We start from the raw sequence: 19,945 nt of genomic DNA on the forward strand, positions 1-19,945 counted from the left end.
TTCAAAATCACCACTTTTCTTGTTCTGTGCTGGAGCTTTCAGAATTTTTGAAAATTGTCCTTTTTTGGGGATCTCAAAATATTGTAACCCCACTATTAAACATTTTTGGCGGTTGAAATCGCTCATTGGAGACGCCTGTCTGGGAATTCTACAGTATGTGATGCAAGATTCCCATCCTTCGAAACTTAGGCTAGATGGCTACATGAGGTTTCCGGTGCAAGGCATGTTACAATCTGCTTTGTACCTGGGGAATAACCTGGTAATAGTTCCGATGGCTTTATCTTTACCGCTTCGCCTTTCCTATCGAGCATTTTTAGGCGTACGAATATATGGATAACGTACCCAGGGCAAGATTATGAACAGCTTCGGTCGTTACCAATAATACCCTATGGCAAAACATTTTTGTCGATTTACAGCTAATTCGTTGGTTAACCATATCATGTACAACCCGAAGTTCTGCCTCGAAAGTAGATTCCAGAAGGGCCCATGAGGAACTCCGATATGGATTCTGAAAATAATTTGAGTGAGTAATATCTATGTAACTGGTTAATGACTTTGCAGTGTACAACATGTCTGTCTACTGATGTATGTTGTGATAAGATAAAACTGCATGGATATCCTAAAGTCCCATGTATCATTCCAGGTCAAAATCAGACTCTGGTCTTGCAACAGCATCCAAGTACTGGAGATCTAACAGGTAAGCATAGAAATGATGTTTTCAAATCCTAATGCGTGTAGTCGTATATCATTCTTATATAGATATGATTCGCTATAGGCTAGTGATTTTCAATCCTATTCACATCCTATAAAATGGAATATTCGGTGGTGACACCCCAGCACTGGGTCACCTGTATGGTAGCTTAGTTATATCAATAATGTAGAAATAATAAGATATTGAACTCTTATTTTCTACGATCTGGCCACGGCACTAATTTAACATAACATATATAGCAGGGGTTCTCAACTTCCCTTGTATAACGGGCCGCATTTTAACAGCAGAAGACGCTGCGGGCCGCAGAAAAATATTTACATGTATTTGTGGGCTACTGTCAAATTTAGGCTAATGTAGCCCATTAACTAGTCGTATACGGCCATGCAGTACGTTTTCATGCATTCTAAAGCATTAATGGACAGCGTTCGTAAGTTTGCGGCTGCTGCTTGTTGTGAGACTATAGCTTCTTGCGGCGCAAATAAATCCCTTCATGGAGCGTGCATTGCATTCGATACCAAGTCGGTATATTTATTCAACTTCAAACCCTTCCACCAGAGAGCCGAACTCTCTGTTTCAATGCGTGAGAGAGCATGTATGAAATTACTGTAACTCTAGCTTTATGAAGGCCATTGAGCTCTGAGTGATATGAGAAGATGTCTGATGATCGGGGCCGTTTCTGAGCAAACTAATCAACCCTTTTTCTTTCCTTCCAAGCCTGGGGCCCTGCAGCAATAATTACAGTAGTCAGTTTTGTCAAGTTGATGTTTTTACTGGTCCCCTCCCCACGTTTGCCCAGTCTGCATTTCCTCTGCATATACGTCCACTCTGATAAAATTCAACCAGATAATTAGTTATGCAATATCGGTGGATTCGTCCGAGGCTGGGTTAAAGTAGTCTACGCGGCGACGAGTTTCAGAACATGCGATAAAAGATCGATTGACATTGATGTTTCTCGTCTGGTCGCGATTGAATCAGACGACTGTATCTTTGCAATTCGTCGGGTAATGTTGTCCTTGCTACTAAGTTCCGGAAACAGCAAATATTTGCACAGAATATTGAGGTTTCATTGAAATGACACCTTCTATAGCAGATTTCTTGGGTTTAGCGATATTCCAATCAATTTTGAACGATGCGTCTGTAACGTCGTTGGCAATCTCAACAACCGTTCGCAGTGAGCCTAACCCTATTTAAAAGTGTAGGCCTACTACGTAGCGGAATTCTCTTGAACTAGAGTCCAGTCGAATACTGATTCAAAACAATAATAATCTGAAGTAGAACATATATCAAGAAACGAGAACACATTAAAGCAGTGGTAGTCAAACTATTTTAGACACGCCCCCGTTTTTGATAGGGAAAATTTACTGCCCTCTTATCGTCATGTAACAAAATGCAACCAGGAGAGAGAGATGTGAGACGCTTTGGCGACGGAAATGCGATACGGCCATGAGGTCATCTAGTCTGCGCCCACGTTTTTTTCTCCTCCATGCTATCCGTGATTGCTGAGCGCCTAGCAGGATAGCTGCGGATACCAATTTCCGAGTCTTTGGTATGACCCTGCCGGGGATCGATCCCACGACCTACAGATCGAGAAGGCGGACGCATAACCATTACACTATCTCGCTCGTGATGTTAGCGACACAAACGGCTAGTTCCGGGGCATGGAAGGTTATGGCTGTTGATGAGAGAGATAAATAGGAATCGGAGATAAATTGCGCACAGCACCAATTTTTTTTTCAGTTGACCGCAGCTTCGCCCCCCCCCTTCAGATGCTTTCAGGTCCTCAAGGGGGGGGGGGGCGTCATCCAGTTTGAGAACCACTGCTTTCAAGAATGGGAAATCAAATGTAACAGAGACGGTGCGATAAAAGAACTAAGAATCTAAATTAATTTGTAAAAATACCGTGTAATTGCGTTACTAATGAAAGATGTCGCGGGCCGCAAAATTGACGTCTGCGGGCCGCGGGTTGAGAACCCCTGATATATAGCAACTTTCTCCGTCGAGGGCTTGTTGTCTGATTTGCGCACATTTTCAATCTGGTATTATTTGAAAGTCATTCTCGCTTTGATATCAGAAATGTCAACATAATTCAAAACAAGATAGGAATACCCTTCCAACGATGCAATGAATTACGAAAATCGCCATGTCTCCTTATAATGGCATAGCAGCGAAACAGTGTGCGATCCGGTTTATGTATCGCGGTATTCCGGCTCCCGTCGACAAATTTTATGTCGTAATGCATGGGGCCCGCATAGCATTTCCGTTCCGATCACAAACCGGAGGTTTATGTGAGATCCTCCTCGCCATCTCGTCCGTGTCTTATAAAAGCCTAGAAGTGGGCCGCGCTACAGGTCGGCAGCTACGGAATAAAAATGAAGAAAATTGGCCTGGTGTAAATGACCATAGTAGTCGACAAACACCATGAATACCACTAACAGCAGCAACAAACCGCAACGTCACCGGATTTCTAAATTTAAGAAAACCCACATTTAACTGGTTCAAGATTACCACAAAGTAATAGGTTGCAGTATTGCAGTACCCTACCTCATCATTTCGTGTCACCCGGGCTGAGAACCATGGCTTTATAGCTAAGCTAAGTATCCAGCTTGTACTGCCGATGGGGTAGCGTACATTTGGATTATTGGTCGAGTTACCGATTCAGCTTCCTGGCGCACTAAGAGTTAATTGCTCCAGATGGTATTCTAAGTGAATAATAATTGATGAACTATGATATTTTTACACAATATTTGTTTGTTCATGGCTCACACCAAAGGTTATTGAAAATCTGGACAGTGCAAAATTGTTCAATCGGTGTGTAGCTTGGAAATATGAAAGTCAATTCATTTTCAGCAGCCGAAAGCTCTGTGTACGTATGCCCAGGAGACCGTGAAGACTACAGCTATCGCCTGTCTACTTTTGGACGATTTAATGGTTTGGAGGAAATACAAAAGTTTGTCAAATTTGCTTCGTGCGGTTTCTTCTATACGGGATGCCAAAACAAAGCGCAGTGTTTCAGGTATTAGAAATAGTGCGGAGCGGATCAACAAATTCTCTGGTCCGGCTCCGATCCGGCTGTTCAATTCTCTGGTCCGGCTCCGATCCGGCTCCGGCCGTATCAGGAAAAGTACTGATCCGGCTCCAATCCGGTCCGGCCAAAAATGAAAAAGTCCGGCCAGAAATCCGGCCCTACTCGGTACGGAGGTTCCGTGAATTGATAAATATGCCTCGTTTATGTTCACACTGGCTTGGAGGTTACTTACGTGTAGTTGGTTGGTAGTTATATAGTTATAAAAGTCATGCTTATCCATAAAGATTCTGGCCGGATCAAAAAAGTAGTGATCCTGTTCCGATCCGGCTCCGGCCGTAACAGAAAAAGTACTGATCCGGCTCCGATCCGGTCCGGCCAAAATTGTAAAAATCCGGCCGGATATCCAATCCGGCTCCGGTCCATGCTCCGCACTAATTAGAAAACGCGGGACTAATTGAATAAATCCAGTAGACCATACATTTTGGTATCGAAGCCTTAGACTAGAATTGCCTGACTCACGCGCGAAAATGTGATACATGAGCTAACACAAAACTCAATACAGTTGCCATTGATAGTCTTGTAAGTCGTGTCACTGAAATTAAAATATGGACAATATGCCATGTCGATTCAATTTATACATAGAATATTGTTATTGGAATCGAAGTATTAGAATATAACCCACCCACCAACCAGGCCAGAGTCACTACTTATTTTAGCCATCATATATTTTTCGCCTCGAATCCTAATACATCTGCACGCTCTTTGCATCGCACTTACAGTAATGTCTCAATACTAAACGAGGATTTGAATTACTTTCAACTCATCGTTGCTGCCTTTACGGCTTGTGTATAGTGCTACCTGATAAATTCTTGCTAATATATGAAAAATGTCTAATCGGGTGTGAAATAGTTATGAATAGCATAACCTAAATGAATTTGAGTATAGCAGTTTCCTAAATTAAGAAATACAGTGTTTATGACTGTAGTAAAACTGTAAAAGTATATGACCGCGTGGTTATAAATGCGTTGTCTCACAGCTGTGATGTGATCATTGAGGATTGGATGACTTATGATGTCGATAGGATTTGCATTGACCACAAGCAAAGCTGCGAGCATGCTTCGTCGCACCGCGCTTCATTGTTTGACAAAAAGCCTGTTTTCAGGTAATTACATTATTCAAACTTATAAATCATGTTATATCCCTACCCACGTCCTTCCATGTTATGAAACAACGATGAACTCGGCCACGATACGCCATACTGTCAAACACAAAAAAAAATATACTATTGTTTCAGTTATATTCCTGCACAAAGTAACCCTAATACCACATTTATATGTGGATAGAGCTATAATCGCTCGCTGCACACGCTCAACCGTTCTTACTTCGATATATATTTAGTCAATGATCCGCAAGCCAGTATTGGACGGTGAGAACTGATGCATAGGCTACGGTCATTAGCGCCTGAGCCCAGGAATCCCAGAACTACTTCTAGATATCCATATTCTGAACAATTCCACAACGTTCGTCGAGAATGCGAGTCTCTGGCGTCACGATATATGCATTACTAATCATAAATAACGTCAAATGTAAGAAACGTAAAGTTGATAGTGTATCGCTGTGACATTCTCCATTACAGACATAATGCGGTTCGCAGAGTTGGAAGCGATGTGGGTGCGATAGTCAACGGCCGGGAAGAATCAACAGGTGATGGGTAATAAATTACGCGTAGATGGGCTGCCAACTACATACTAACTGCTCCGTGTATGCCTTTATTACGCAATGCAGCAATTCGAAGAAAATAATGTAATCAGTCCTTGTCGCTTCGTAAAAGACAGTAGCGTTCAACATTTCGGCTAAAGGGCCACATGCGGTTGCGATTGATTGCACGGGCCATTCGAGCATTGATGATATTTTTTCGTGAGCTAGCTTTTAAGGAAGCAATAGGCAATATCGCCGTGATGGAGTTATTTTAGGTCATCATCATCCCAGGTTTCACGGTTACACAGAATGTTTACCTCCTCCTTTTCCAACGTACACGAGCGTGATAGGCCAAGAAAGCGAAGTGGCGTAGCCAGAAAGACATTCGAAGGGGTCAAAATATTTGATGAGCCCAGAGAAACTACATAGTGCGGTCCGTAGCAGCAATTATCCAAACCGCCAGACCCCTTCCGTCTACAGTCTATCCACTCCACATATTCACTACACACACAGTTAGCAGCTACATACACAGTGGGCATGAATTCGTATTAGTCACCCGATAAATCCAATTTTTGCGGATATCTTATTTTCGAAGTGGTCAGGTGGACAAGACCATGGTAGTCGAGCAACATTAACCCTACATACAACAAAAAACCAGTGGGTATTACCCATAGTTTCAGTCACGATCAAGTTTCGAGAATCACCGCGCGGGCGACTCATAACCTTTTCGCCCCACGGCTTGCCACTTCACATATACGGCGTGGCCTCGATCAAGTAGCTCATCGGTAATATCTCAGTGTTTATACTTCATAGCTTCCACAAGAGCAACTAACATTCCTTTTATCGCGACAAGGATTTGTCTTGTGCGCGTAACTAACATTTTACAGTGGACAAATGTCCTCCTGCTGCTATAAATAAAGTTTTTCTAATCTTTCCAGTGGATCCAGAAAGCACGGAAACATGTTACATGTACATGAATGACGTTGTCGCGGAGACGTATCGCCTGGTAAGCTTCCGTAAATGTGATCAGCTATTCTTGCCCGACATGCGCCGCGCAGCAAAAGAAGGATTTTTCAATACAGGAATGGATGACAGCTAAGAGCTCGTTGCTTCAGGTACTACAATTCAAAACATATTTTTTAATTTATGAATATCATTTAGCTAATATTGATCAGATGAGTTACTATCTTGGATATGAAGACGTTACTTTCAAGTAGGCCTACACGATACTGGAATTACATTTTACAAACGAGCAAAGGCTTCGTAACCCGAGTCATCTAAAATAGTACCGAACACTTTGTCGCCTTTTCTTCTTCTTGGAATTCATTTAGCCCTAACCGCAGAAACAAACAACCTCATAGGCTGAGGTTAAAGTTGAGTTTAGAGTTCGATAACATCCGCAAAATCTTACTTCAAAACGGTTACCCGGAACACGTCATCGAGTGTTGCATCGAGAGGAGATTAACGCAATTCAACGCAAAAATGTCAACAGAGCCTACCGAACGAACAATCAAAATGTATATATCCATCTACCTACGAATAGGTCCTATTTCAACCCCCTTTGAAAAAAGTGCTGCGTCCTAGTGAATACAAACGTGATTTTTATGGCAACCCAACTGCTCCCAGCAACACGTTAAGACTTTCCTCCTGCACTTCAACAAAGTAATGCCGTTTATGAATATAAGTGTCCCTGTTATTGTGGCTACGTGGGAAAAACGAAACAACGTTTGAAGGACCGCTTAATCCAGCGTGTCCCTAGATTTATCAGAACACGCGCATCATGCTCGGTGAAAGGCTCCCCTTGAATCGTTCCCTGAAGCTTGATTCAGTACAAACAAAGGCCATAAATTATTCCATTGGCAAGCATTTGTTGGATAATCCTATTGGTGCGAAAAGCTATCGATTCCGTGTTATCGGGACTCGGGAAAGGCCGTTCACACTTTCATTTGCGTGCCTTGGAGTTGACGTTTATTAAAATACGACAACCAAGTCTGTACCTACAGAAGGAGTTTGTGTACCATTTAAAAATAGTACGTTGAGCTTAAGCGCTCTCTTCATCCCGATTATTCGAACTTCCATGACGTTGAAGTCATATTTTGTAATACGCTTGTTGATATACCATGTTCTTTTTAATTCTCTACTAGTTGCTGACGATTACCCTTCACGAAAGTCAGCCGAAAATATTCGGGTTTATTTCAATACGATGACTGTTATCAGTGATTACTTTATTGACCCTTTTCATCAATAGTGTGCCTAATTATCTTGATGTCCTCATACCCAAAATGCACGCGGATTAAAATGCGGTGTGCCCGGCCCATTTTATTAATATTGCGAGGCGACGACATATTGCAGTTGTGGGAATCATTGGAATGTTTCACAAGTGACATATACCACCAACTTACACGAGAACAGCTGTAAGATGGCGAGAGCGAAGGGGGGAAGTGGAAACATACCAATGACGGGATACGGACAAGTCCAGGACTTGTTAAATGATTGGCTGCAGCCTCAAGGAGAGTGTCATGTGAGCAGTAGAAAGGTAACAAATGTCCGTATAGTTAACAGATACATACATATATGAACATAATCACTACCGTCCTTTCTAATTTCAGGGCGCGGACGAAGGAGACCTTGAAGTTCACGCTTCGAAGCGGCGCCGATTGTCAGACAGGACGTTCGACTAACTCATGACGGAGGGAGATAATCAGATGACGCCGAAATCAAAATTAAATTTTTCCTAGATAGATGTTCTTTATTTTCTGTATCTCATTAGGCAACTTTTACAATGTCAGATATTGGTAGGTTAATTAGAGGAGTAAAGCTGACTGGTTTTATTTATTGGATTTGATAATATATTCCTATATCGCTATTAGTTACGTACGCGTACGTTTGCTCGACACTTGAGCATGCGACTTCATATGTTCCCAAATTAAATATAATCCAAATCTAACTTCAACTTCAATCCACATTGGATTAGTTACCTGTAATCGCCGTTAAGCTGATCAGTAGGCATCTTTGTATCTGCGGGGCTTATTGTTCAAGACATGAAGTCGATATACATATTTATAGTGATAACGGCCGGGACGCAGTGATCGAAATTTTGAGGACTCGAGTATCAATATAGTTAATAATTATGCGTTCAGTGACATGCTAACAACAAATAATGTATGACAACACTATCACTTGCATTCGACATTTTTGCAAAGTTGAAGGAAGATGCCGATCTTTTAAATGTTTTATTTCGTGGCTATGGAATTAGGAAACAAAATTCATTTTGAGCAAACGTGGCACATCGACCTACCAACAATCATTGAATCTTGAGCATCTCTGCTACCGTGTCAATCTCGATAGATCTATCCAAAACTTGTATCCAAATGCATTATTGATCGTAGTCTCGAATAAATCTCAATGCATAAGCGTTGGTGTGTTGCTATCATGGAAGGATATGGGATGTTAGGGTCGGGCTAAATAGAAGACTAAAATTTATTAAAGTTGAAACTGCTAGAATTTCTAACAGCCAAATATAACCTTATCCCGGGTTTTACAGAACTAAATCTGGAGCTATGAATCTGACGAATTCATATTAAAAATGATTAGTACATTCTGTACCTTAATTGTCCCAAACACCTGGTCTGTGATTTTTTTTTATAAATTGCTGTCGGAGCCACTTTGCTTGCCTGAGTTTTCCAAATCCATCACCAAGACTTATCTGCAAACTCTATCACCTTCTAAAATGGCGTCTGGAGCCAATAACGGTTGAAGCCAAAGACAATTATAAGAACTAAATTCTAGGGATTTCTTTATCTTTTTATTTTCTGGGAACCAGAAATGTGTATAAACTAGATCAGTGATGGTCCTTACAACTCTTTTCCCACGTCGCCCTATTTCACAGCTATGGATATTTTTAGCGCCGCCATATTTTAGTTTATAACTGTGCCAGATACTAGGGATGGTGTGAACATCTGAAAGGTTCGTGTGAACGTGAACCCATGACGTCACGCGACGTCATATTGCTAATTACAATCCTTCATTTCAGTACGATAAACAGCGACGACACAGGTTAAATTATGCCACAATGCTCAAGTACATGCTTAGTCCGGACTTCTTAAACATCACCAAATGTAGCAGCTGATGAGGACCTGAATAGGAGTATAATCTTACGCCTTATCGGTCTATGCCAGACCAGACAACGTGTTAGGCGTCTAGTTATTGTTAAATTGATTATGAGCAGAATGTCAAACCGGTTTCTATAATTACTTCAGATATTAACCCGTTAACAAGTGACACAGTAGCCAGTACTTCAATCGCACGGATTTGTTTTTTATAATTCAAGAACCATATAAAATCAAGATGGATTTCGTACGACTGCTAACATTTTTACATTACACAACGATGTAGGCTACTCTCTATATCAATTCTATTGATTGGTCGAATAAGCATCACTCGCTGACCAGTGACCATACCTACATGTAGCGTATTTCGCTCTTGATATAGTGTGATTGCGGGTCAAGGTCACAGCAGAGAGTCACTAAATATTCACAAACGGAAAGCTGAATATTTCGAGCAAACTGTTGTATCAAACCAAGTAAAACATTTGAGACTGGCAAGGTGCATGCTGGTTTAGTGTTCATTTTTTATGCTTCTAGCGCCATGTATACCGAAGTTTCAATCAAAGATGTTATATTGAAAAATTGTGATATATGAAAAAAGTCCACAGTGCAAAACCTGTCAAGGTTCGTTTGTGAACGCAAACCTCCGAATTTCTGAGGTTCACAGACAAAACGCCAACGTGAACCTCACGTTCTCACTATCCCTACCAGATGCCACGTCTTCGGGAATATTTTCGACTTGACTATCGAATAATTTAGTGGATTTAAAACAAACGGTGTTTCAAAACACTTTGTTTAAAACATGTTTTAAACTGTGTTCTAAACAAATGCCCTTTTGAAAAAAAAACGTTGTCTTACTATGCCATAATTGTGTAACTACGTTTAAACAACTATGTGGTATGAGCGTACGGACGATTTGGACCCAAAATAGTCGGCGTATACGATGTGGGATGGCTGGAACCCTCGAAATCGTCATCGGTTCAAATCGTCAAAGGAGCCATATTTACCCTATACTTTCAATTGTTAATGTCAATCCACTGTGACGTCATGACTAAAAAAAAATGAAAAACAAATTTTAAACAAGGGCTTTGTTCTAAACATGTTTATTTTAAATTGATTTTTGTTTTAAATGCAACCCTAATGTAAGTTGTATCACTTGTATGTAGTGTTGGAGGTTTACCTAGGCTCCTTCTCGCCACCTCATCCGCGTCAGCGGTGTCTTACAAAAGCCTAGAGGTGGGCCGTGCTATAAGTCGGCAGTTGCGGAAAAATAAGAAGAATATCGGCCTGGTGTAAATGACCATAGTAGTCGACAAACACCATGAATACCCCAAAACAAAAAAAACTTGTACGTGGGATTGTGGGCCTATGCTTTTGTTTGAGATCAAATCAGGCTGCCTTGAAGAACGTCGTCAAGGCTCAATCCTATCGAGTCCTGGCCTAACATACACCAATCGCGGTTCCACTTGCAGTTGGTGACACGATGAGGTGTGATTAGAAAATTAACTAAAAATGCGGTATATACATTGGAAATATACTTACATTGAAATTTATTTCGGAAAAAAGAGGGTAATCGTTTCAAGCATGTAATCAAAACAATCCATGTTATATAACGTGCGTATGAGCTATTTCCCAACACACAGTACCGGACCATTCCTGACGGTAGGATGAAGAAAGGATAAGGATATCAACAATTCTATTTTGTCACTAAAAAATTCAAGTATATTTTGTTTATAATATTATCATATTATCATTTTGGCCGGAAAGATTGTAATGTAAGTTGGCCTACTGTAGGGTTACATTACCATACGTACTCTTTAAAGAAGATTTGTCCTCCCTTTCGACTTTCTTTTTAATTTTCCTCGGAGGCCGCCCAAATGTCCTCTTCTTTGAAAATTTTGGTTAAATGTATGTGAAATGTAAACTGAGATATAGGAAATTAGAACTGAAGTAATGGCCAGGCGGGCCTTGCGCGAGTCGAGCCAGAAAGACGATCTTGTTTTAGTCAACCAACTACAAACTTTGAATGAGTTTGCTAATTTTTCCGGATTTTACTCCGGTTTTGTAACTCTAAAAATCTCGAAGAAGTGTCTTCTCTTCGGATTCCCAAAATGTGGTAACCCTAGCCTACTAGTGCTCAAATGAGGCTTCCTCTAATAATTGTTAACGGGCTACTTTCTTAGTTTTCGATATTCCCTGTTCTCTAAGAAAACTTATATTGAGAATTAAAAACGCGCATGACACACATATATACGTGAATTATAAGGGACAGTGACTTCTTCCAAACATACTGCTCATTTCACGACATATTTCGCATGCTGTAAGTCTGTAGATTTGAACATTCCTTGTCAAAAGTAAATGTGTAATGGAAACTAATAGGCCTCTACTGGTATAGCATCTTTCTCCGTAGTTTTTCGTATCTTTTTAATTTTCGTGCTGTGGTTCTTATAAATGTACGAATTTTGATCTGCGGCTCGCGCGTAAAGCAGGTCTATAGCCACCCATGTAATAGACAAAAAATGCTAATAATGTTGTTACTTACTATTCTTCGAAGTCGCAATAAAATCTTGGCCGTCCTAGTCGCGAGTCATATGACTTGGTCTAGTCATGCGCACTGACTCGACTATAAGGCGAGTCCAAAAACACAAATTGACTAAGGTCGAGACGAGTCATCAAAAAATCGTGACTCGAGTCGAGTCATGACTGGAGCTATTACAAACCTGGTTCGAAATAACAAATGGTGAACAGAACGTGACCAGGTATAGACGCACCTAAGCCGACATTGCAAGCGGGCACTTCACCAGTAGTAATATAATCATTTATATAGATATCATTCTATAACAGCAGTAATATAATCATTCTATATCCCTTATTCAAACCCATTATTCAAGTAGGCCTACCGTTACAACAAAGCTTATTTACGAGTACCGGTACCTCGTTGGATGCTGTGAATAAAATTTGCATTCAAACAGAGTGATTGCTATAAGATTTACCGTTGTTGGAACAGTAAAATATATGATCGAAAATTCTCTATGACGAGAAATTTATGCAATCCACGTTTTGATCTACAACGGTGCATTCAACTTTTTCCTGGATGATACGCCAATCGTTTACTCGAAACTTATATAGCCACGTGCCACGTCCATCGGAATAAGGATCAGCAAGTCATGCGAACAATGATGAAAGTTCACTGGCTAAATTGCCAAAGTGAGACTATTTATTGTAAACGGCTGCACAATCCGAAACAGATGACCTTGCAAGAGAACGCTGCTGACCTACGTTGCTGCTACCACTTTCATAAAACGGTTCAGCGTTTTTCTCAGAATATGTTTTACCACGGTCTTCGGGCGTTATTGCATGCCCTTCGTAGGAATAGAAATCGTCGGTATTCGGAAAATCGCCAAACATTTTATATGTTCGGTATTGCGTGCGATCTTATCACGAACACGATGAAAAAATCTTCGATAATTCTGATAAATATCTTCGGCAAACCACGAACAATCAACTTTGATCCAAATCCTGCGGCATTCATCGTTTGGGCAATTTCCTGCCACTTCTGTCAACCATAGCTTTTGTTTTCGAATTTGAAACGAATCCAGTATAAAAATTATGCTTTCCTTGTACCTTTCCGACGAGCAGATCAACCTCTTCCGTGCAGCACCACCTTGAAATATTGCTGACTTCATCTTGTCAGGGTTAGTACGCACGCATCCGACTGCCTAAATTAGTGATTCCCTAACTGTGCTTCACGATAGATTGTCGATTGTGTCGCTAACATTCTTGGACATTCGGAAAAGAACTTTATAAAACTTTAAACTGGCATGCAGATAAGCATTTGCTATTAGATATCACTCTTACTGTTTCAATAGCTGATAGTTATAGCTGCGATAATGAAAACAATTAGGGCATTGCCGTTAGCGCAGGATAATTGCCATGATATAATTGGACTGCTATGTGGAAAATTCAGTTCTCAAAAGGACTTTGATTCGTTTCCAGCTCATAATTAATCAAGTCCTAAACAAATCATCATTCCGCAAATTATGAGCTCATTGTCTAGACTTCTGCTTACACTTCGATATTAATTCCCATAATTCGCCGTTTACAATTTAGATGGGTAGTCAAGCAATAAACGAATCGTTCCCGGATCATTGATGTACGAAACGAAGTGTTAAGTTTCCCACTTCCAATTCATGACGAACAGAAGTCACGAGTATGAACAAAACATGTAATACGTATCCCGAAGAAAAATATTCTGTTCAGTTGAGCAAAGTTCCGAACACAAACGCGAATACGAACGCGATTACGGACACGATCACGAATGAGCATGTAGTGAACCCTGGCTTGAGTGATTCAATAGAATTTCTACTTTCTAAATGGCACTTCTTGGCACAATCACGCATTTTCATTATCATTTATAGAATGGCAGCAAATAAAGCTGAAGATTGTAACTTGTAATACTAACATAAATAGCATATCGTTGTATTTACAAACGTCAGGCAACAAGTGGCGTACTAATTTGTGGAGTTATCGGCCGTCTGGTCTGGAACGCATCGGAATTTTAACCTATCGCTAACGAAAGCGGGTGCTCTATTTGCAACTGCTCCTCGGCAATCATTTGACAGAAAGCGCTAGCGAAACAGATGGTAACTCCGCCCTGTTCCATTGCAAATAGAACCGTTACCAACGGTTAAATTTTTGTTGCGACATCACAAATGAAATGAAATAACTTGCAAGCTGCCTAGTTCGTACATTGAGATAAATGTTGTACCACATATTGTACAATGTTCGTCCAGCAAACCTGGTCTAAAGCATAAACATGACGATTTATTGTGATAGCTAGTCATCTGTCAATGAATCAGCATGTTTACAAGTGAGAGAGAGAAAGAATTATTTTATTCGTGAAACCATGAAATACACTATACAGTATGGGTAATATTCACATACATACACGCCCAATAATTACATCAAGTTGTCATTTACCTAAGTATATATTACATGGTAGACTGGGAGACCCGATATGACCTGAGTCTTCAAGGCCGGAGTCACCCAAGCATAGTGGCAGTATTAAGAAGAAGAAGAAGAATCAATTTTTCTCGATTTTTTTGACATGAATATAAACTTTTATAATCAACATTTATTTCGTTTTCGTATCGCATTTCACGTCTACCCATATGCCCCAGCTTGAAAATAGTTAGGCCATAGCATAATCTCAGCATCTATCTTCGTTGCAGGTGCAGTAATTAATATGGGAACTGCGCAGGCGAGCTCGAAACATCTAGGGTTATATTTAGACCAAAAACTAATTTAAAACGAAAATGTCTGGATGAAATCGCATTTAGTGTCGTTATTATCACTCACATATATGTTTCCTGTTTCGCAACCTCTTCCTATTCTATAGTTCTATAGTTTTCGAATAGGTCTTTTAAATTTTAATGCAACATCCTGCCGCTATACCTTCGTTTTCAATACGATATCAATGAAAAATATACACTCTGAATGTGGGCCGAACATTACCAGGGTCAAAGAACGTCCAAGCGGGTCATACGCTTAGCCAGGACTATACCAAGGCAAAAAAACGTAATGTCGGTGATTACGTGCCGACTGTCGCGTATACATTGTTGAGTATCAACTATAGATGACGTCACAATATCAAACTGAATATTGGGCGTGCACAACCTACCCTACACAGTTCGGCCAATGCCCGTGGGATATCTGAACCGTAAGTTGTCTATGAGTATTGGCAAATTTCCGTATATCATCTATAATATTGAAATTGTGATTTGTTTAAATCTCATTTAAAACAGAGAGTATTAAACTAGAGAAAAAAATAATTAGAGAAGTTAAACACCAAATTTTAAACTGATTAAACGCTCTCCGTCGTGATATATAGTTAATGGTCTCTTTTCGACCAATGCCACGTCACAATCTTACAATTGTTGTACCAAAATGTTTAAGAGTAGCCTGGAACCGGTTTGAAATCAGTAATATGAGAAAACTAAGGAAGGACTGTTAAAGAAAAACGGACGAAATTTCACAGTACTGTTTAGCGGCAATTGACAACATAATATAATCTAGTAAACAGCGAGGTCGTATTATTTTCAGGAGAAAACCATTTGTTTGGAAAGTTGACTGGTCCGCCGCGGGGAAGCGAGCGTTACGACACCAATGGCGGTAGTTCGAATCCCGGTTCGGATCAACTTATGTGTCGGAGGTTATCTGAGCTCCTAATCGCCGATCTCGCTGTACTAACAGTGTATTGAAAAGTCCAGAAACAGAGTATACGCCACGCTCTTAAAAAAGTCGGACGCATGCAAGACGATATGCCTGAAGAGTGAATGGAAGTCGTCCCATGATCAAGCCGAAGGTGAAGATGAAGACTCTCAACTGTACAAAGTCAATGCATATGAACTGTACAATATATGTGTTATGACACACAAAGCCTACAAGGCCACCGTAATACCGTGTGTAATATTACTAATAATAACAACTGGTTCGTTTTACAGAGTCAGAGGTTATCGGTAGAAGCAGAAAAGACCACGTGCAGGTTACCTCCATCCTTTTCCTAGTAATTGGCCAATTCTTTTGTAAAATATGCAGTGGTAAGCTGTGTAGCTTCGAAGTCATTCCTTACGAATTATGTGATGGTGAAGTCAAAATGTAATGAGGTTGCTGTATAGATGGTTAATGGCGCTTCGCGCAATAATATGGCCTGCCAAATAGTAACTTGGTTCATGAACTACGGCCCGGCAATGTTTTGCAAATGCATTTTTTGTGTAGGCCTACTTGGTTAAGAAATGACTTCGAATTAACTAACCAACTTGCCACAAGTGCATATAATTACGCCCGATAAACCTTGATCTTTTCTGCGATTCTACCCTTACAAATAATGCATCGATCTGTTTTCGCTGCACAGCTCTCACATAGGCACAAGTGTCCACACGGGATCAGTGTAATCTCGCTCCTGTTTCGTTTACACTGCTTGCAAAGTACAGCTTCCTCCATTTCCCTCAAACTATCAGCCATTGCGGCGCCGTCAGCAGCTGCAAGACCTGTTGAGAAATCGGACGTTGCGATGGTGTCTATCGACGCAATGGACAATCTCAATGATCCCATTCACTTGGTAACACTCCCAGTTTGATATGAAGCATTCGTTCTTACCTGCCGGCAATTCAAGCGGTAACGACTGTCTCTGCTTCTTTACCAAAGTGCCGTTTTCTGGTGTTCCCTCGCGTTTGCTTCCAGCGGCCGCGGAAATTGGTTGACGGGAGACAATGGTTTGCGTCTGCATCGGTGAAGTTGCTGTTTGATATTGTTCCCCTTCTATTAGATCTTGCACAATGTCCGCCGTGCTACATCTTGCGTTTCCTCTTCTACGAAAACGAGTTAACGGTAATAATAGGTAACCTATGTTTCCGCTTGATATAGGTTCAATGTTCTTGATGTCACGAGTATCAGTCTGTATTAATACTGGGATCGTGTGCATTTGCATTCGCCCTATCGTACAATATGTATGTTTTATACCAAATGAAAAGGTTTCAATAACTCAGAGTTAGCAAATAGTAAGTTGGGACCCGAGATACCTGCCGGCTTAGTACTGGGCAGTCCAGTCGTTTCTGAATGAGGGGACTGAGTGACTGTGGATTCAACCAGGTAGCGCCCAATGTGAAGACCTATCAATTTTGTTTACCCATAAGCTGGTCGAATGTCAAAACTGGAACGGACAATCTACAAAGCGACGTGTCAACTCGATGAAAATTACAAAAATTAGTTTTGCACTCTTGGGCTCCGCAATGCCGCGGTATTTCGAACTGAAAATAAACTTGAATAAAAGATCATGAGACTGCAGCCCCAAAAATGTGGCACACTTTGTAATTTGATTTCGCGACGGATTTTGGACGACACCACAATTTAAACGCTTGGTTTACTGTTACTCATTCATTTTGATAGTTTGTTTTTTGAAATGGCAGTAGTTCCATATGTACAGTGTGTGAAAAATCGTCCACGTTTTTTCAACGTTTTGTGAATTACGGAATCTAAAATACGACATTTTATTGTCTCAAAAACAACCACATCCATGCCTAATTGCCACCCATATAAACAAAAGAAATTACGCAACAGATGACAGACCGGGCTATCAACTTAATAGATACCCCTGTAAAAAGCTGTTTCGTCAGGCGAAGCGTCGCTATACGTCTAAGGAACAGTTTTGCAGCTTTGCTATACATAGAGGCTAGCTTCTCAACAGAAGAGGTCACGTATTCCGAGAGCAATTTCAGCGTGATCTCTCCAGCGTTGCATCACTGAAGCAGCCAGCAAGGATGATTGTTCTCTGGTGGAGCATCCTATAGACCTCAAATTGATAAAGTAGACCTTCAGTAACATGATTTTGCCCGTGCTGTATGTTTACGATTGTTCTCTCATGGAGAATAGTGGGTGTACGCTAATGTCAAAGTAATATCAAAAAAAGGAAAATACAATATCTCAATATCTGCTAGTGTTCAGCTTTCCGCGCGTGTCCTGGCATATGCATAGCCTACATTCCCCACCACAGCCGTTATGAAGCTAATTCAAAAGACTCGGTGCGATTTATAAATCACTCAAGACCGATCATAAATTTATTAGCAAAAACCAATCTAAATCGCATATGCGAGATATTATCATTCGGAAATTATTCAATTTCATGCAGATTCCATGCAACCGACGCATAGGCCTTTTGAACGTCTTCCATTTGGGATGTTAAGCACCAAAACTTACGTATACATTATGTTTCTGTCAATACGCACACCTACAACAGCTAGTGTTTGATTACTTCCTCTGTACCTGCTGATTGCGGCTTCGATTTGTTGAACGCTGAAACCCATGTTCCTCAACTCCGTTCTGTCGATGTTTTGCGCGGCAACGTTTGGCGGCACGTCAAGCGATACCGGGTTTCTTATGGAGGGCCGATTGAGATTCGGATGAGCGTTTTTGAGACGCTGCACGAACTCTATACCTTTCATTCTCAACACGAATTCACATCTGCAATGAAGTACTTATGAATTATTACGCGGACAGTGTTCTAGTTTGCGCTCGATTCGTAAAGCTCCGTTGAAGGCAGGGTAATCATTTCTTCATCCCATCGAATACATAATCATATCATGTCTCGATCTTGACAAAGTAATCCTGCTCATATGGTTGTGATTTCATCTGTCACTGTATCGATTCATCGGGAACTTACCGACAAATTCCAGGTTGAATACATATGTTCACAAATACTAAACCTAACGAAAAAATTCGAACAATTTGGGGTGATGCATTGCCCATTTCGCCCCTCTTGGCTACGCCAGTGGAAACATAATTCAAGACGGGATATGATATATGATTTGACTTTCTACATTCAAAGATAGACTGACAATTTTCGAGTTGGACGAATCAAGTTGGTAGCTGATAAAATTGGTCTGAACAAATCACGGTGAATAAACTGAATTCTTTTCCTTCGTGGAATTGTTCAGGTCGTCATCCAAACGGACTGGTGCCAGGATGCACACGTCAACAAAATCGACGGGACTGGATAGCCGGGAAGCGCTGCGTACATTGTACGTAGTCCTCCAGCACGTGGATCCAGGTAGAACGTAAATCACATCACATTCAATACGGAAACCAGTGGTGCATCAATTAACGGCTACAGTCATTCGCATCATTTGGAAACGCACCCAATCCGAACGACTCACCCCGGAAACCACTTGGCATGTTCTGTCCACGGCTCGTCGTCGCGGTCCCAATTTTGAAGGCCTCCATTGCAATGGAAGCATTTTGTTTTATCTGATTCCCCTAATTCACATAAACCATTATTGTATGTTGCGAAATGAAATATGAAAGTCATCAAAATTGCGAAATCCGCAGTCATCACGGACGTACCTAGGAAAAAGAGTCCCGCTTTTGCCATCTGTTCAATCGGAGCTCTGATTCTTTGCTTGGGCCAGCGTCTGTCGAATGTTGCTATTCTTTGCTCCAGCGACTTCATGTGCGGATTCATCGGATGCAGACATGGAAATCTTTCCGCCAAACGCATCTGTTCTTCCGGGGGTGGATCGGGAGGCTCTCCGCGGTTGATTGTGAGACTTGCAATCCTTTGTCGATGTAGATCATCCAGTCGCTCACGCTCGAAGTCGTCCATCGGTACGTTTCCCGAATATTCTCCACGAGCAAATCTAAAACGTAAGTTCTCAGTGTAGCCTTTTATTGGCGTAAGATAAGTGATGACACTACTGCAGGGGTGGGCAAACTACCGCCGCTGGCCGCATGCGGCCCGGTGTGTGCGGCCTGCGAGAGTCTAAAGAAGCTTTTTCTTAAATATTGATAAATGCATATTAAAAATCGAATTAATGCAGGGACTTAATTAAACTTTTTCTAAGTATATTTACC

At 41.0% G+C, this 19,945-nt stretch overlaps 2 protein-coding genes across 9 annotated transcripts in view; one reads left to right on the forward strand and one right to left on the reverse strand.

Moving 5' to 3' along the window:
* On the forward strand, positions 1 to 8,849 carry LOC145451815 (uncharacterized). 3 transcript variants are annotated; one of them, XM_080330055.1, is made up of 8 exons: positions 1 to 523; positions 644 to 697; positions 3,563 to 3,725; positions 4,774 to 4,899; positions 5,374 to 5,441; positions 6,374 to 6,550; positions 7,788 to 7,971; positions 8,045 to 8,849. In XM_080330055.1, the coding sequence occupies exons 1-6, from the start codon at positions 487 to 489 to the stop codon at positions 6,532 to 6,534; spliced, it is 609 nt and encodes a 202-aa protein (XP_080186181.1). In that variant the 5' UTR covers positions 1 to 486; the 3' UTR covers positions 6,535 to 6,550; positions 7,788 to 7,971; positions 8,045 to 8,849. The 3 variants fall into 3 exon arrangements, with proteins under 3 accessions (XP_080186181.1, XP_080186180.1, XP_080186179.1); XM_080330054.1 differs by having other exon boundaries at positions 4 to 523; positions 3,560 to 3,725; positions 7,788 to 7,980; XM_080330053.1 differs by having other exon boundaries at positions 4 to 523; positions 3,560 to 3,725.
* Positions 8,850 to 14,404: 5,555 nt separating this feature from the next.
* Positions 14,405 to 19,945, reverse strand: part of LOC145451797 (baculoviral IAP repeat-containing protein 7-like) — a 186,829-nt gene continuing 181,288 nt past the window's right edge. For 3 of the 6 annotated variants that reach the window (XM_080330032.1, XM_080330034.1, XM_080330035.1), the window contains 6 exons: positions 19,439 to 19,731; positions 19,252 to 19,351; positions 18,362 to 18,559; positions 16,700 to 16,911; positions 16,462 to 16,590; positions 14,405 to 15,865 (listed from right to left, as the gene is read on the reverse strand). In XM_080330032.1, coding sequence (XP_080186158.1) covers positions 15,735 to 15,865; positions 16,462 to 16,590; positions 16,700 to 16,911; positions 18,362 to 18,559; positions 19,252 to 19,351; positions 19,439 to 19,731 — 1,063 coding nt within the window. In that variant the 3' untranslated portion in view covers positions 14,405 to 15,734. The other 3 variants (XM_080330033.1, XR_013919045.1, XM_080330036.1) reach the window with 3 other exon arrangements.

Source organism: Botryllus schlosseri, chromosome 12, assembly GCF_051294905.1.
Source record: "Botryllus schlosseri isolate E-star chromosome 12, Bs_hap1, whole genome shotgun sequence".
Taxonomy (NCBI): Eukaryota; Metazoa; Chordata; class Ascidiacea; order Stolidobranchia; family Styelidae; genus Botryllus; species Botryllus schlosseri.

Coding starts and splice junctions, on each gene's coding strand:
- LOC145451815 (XM_080330054.1), top strand. CDS start 487: ATGAGGAACTCCGATATGGATTCTGAAAATAATTTGA. Junction 524..643: donor GGATTCTGAAAATAATTTGA/GTGAGTAATATC, acceptor GTATCATTCCAG/GTCAAAATCAGACTCTGGTC. Junction 4,900..5,373: donor GACAAAAAGCCTGTTTTCAG/GTAATTACATTA, acceptor TCTCCATTACAG/ACATAATGCGGTTCGCAGAG.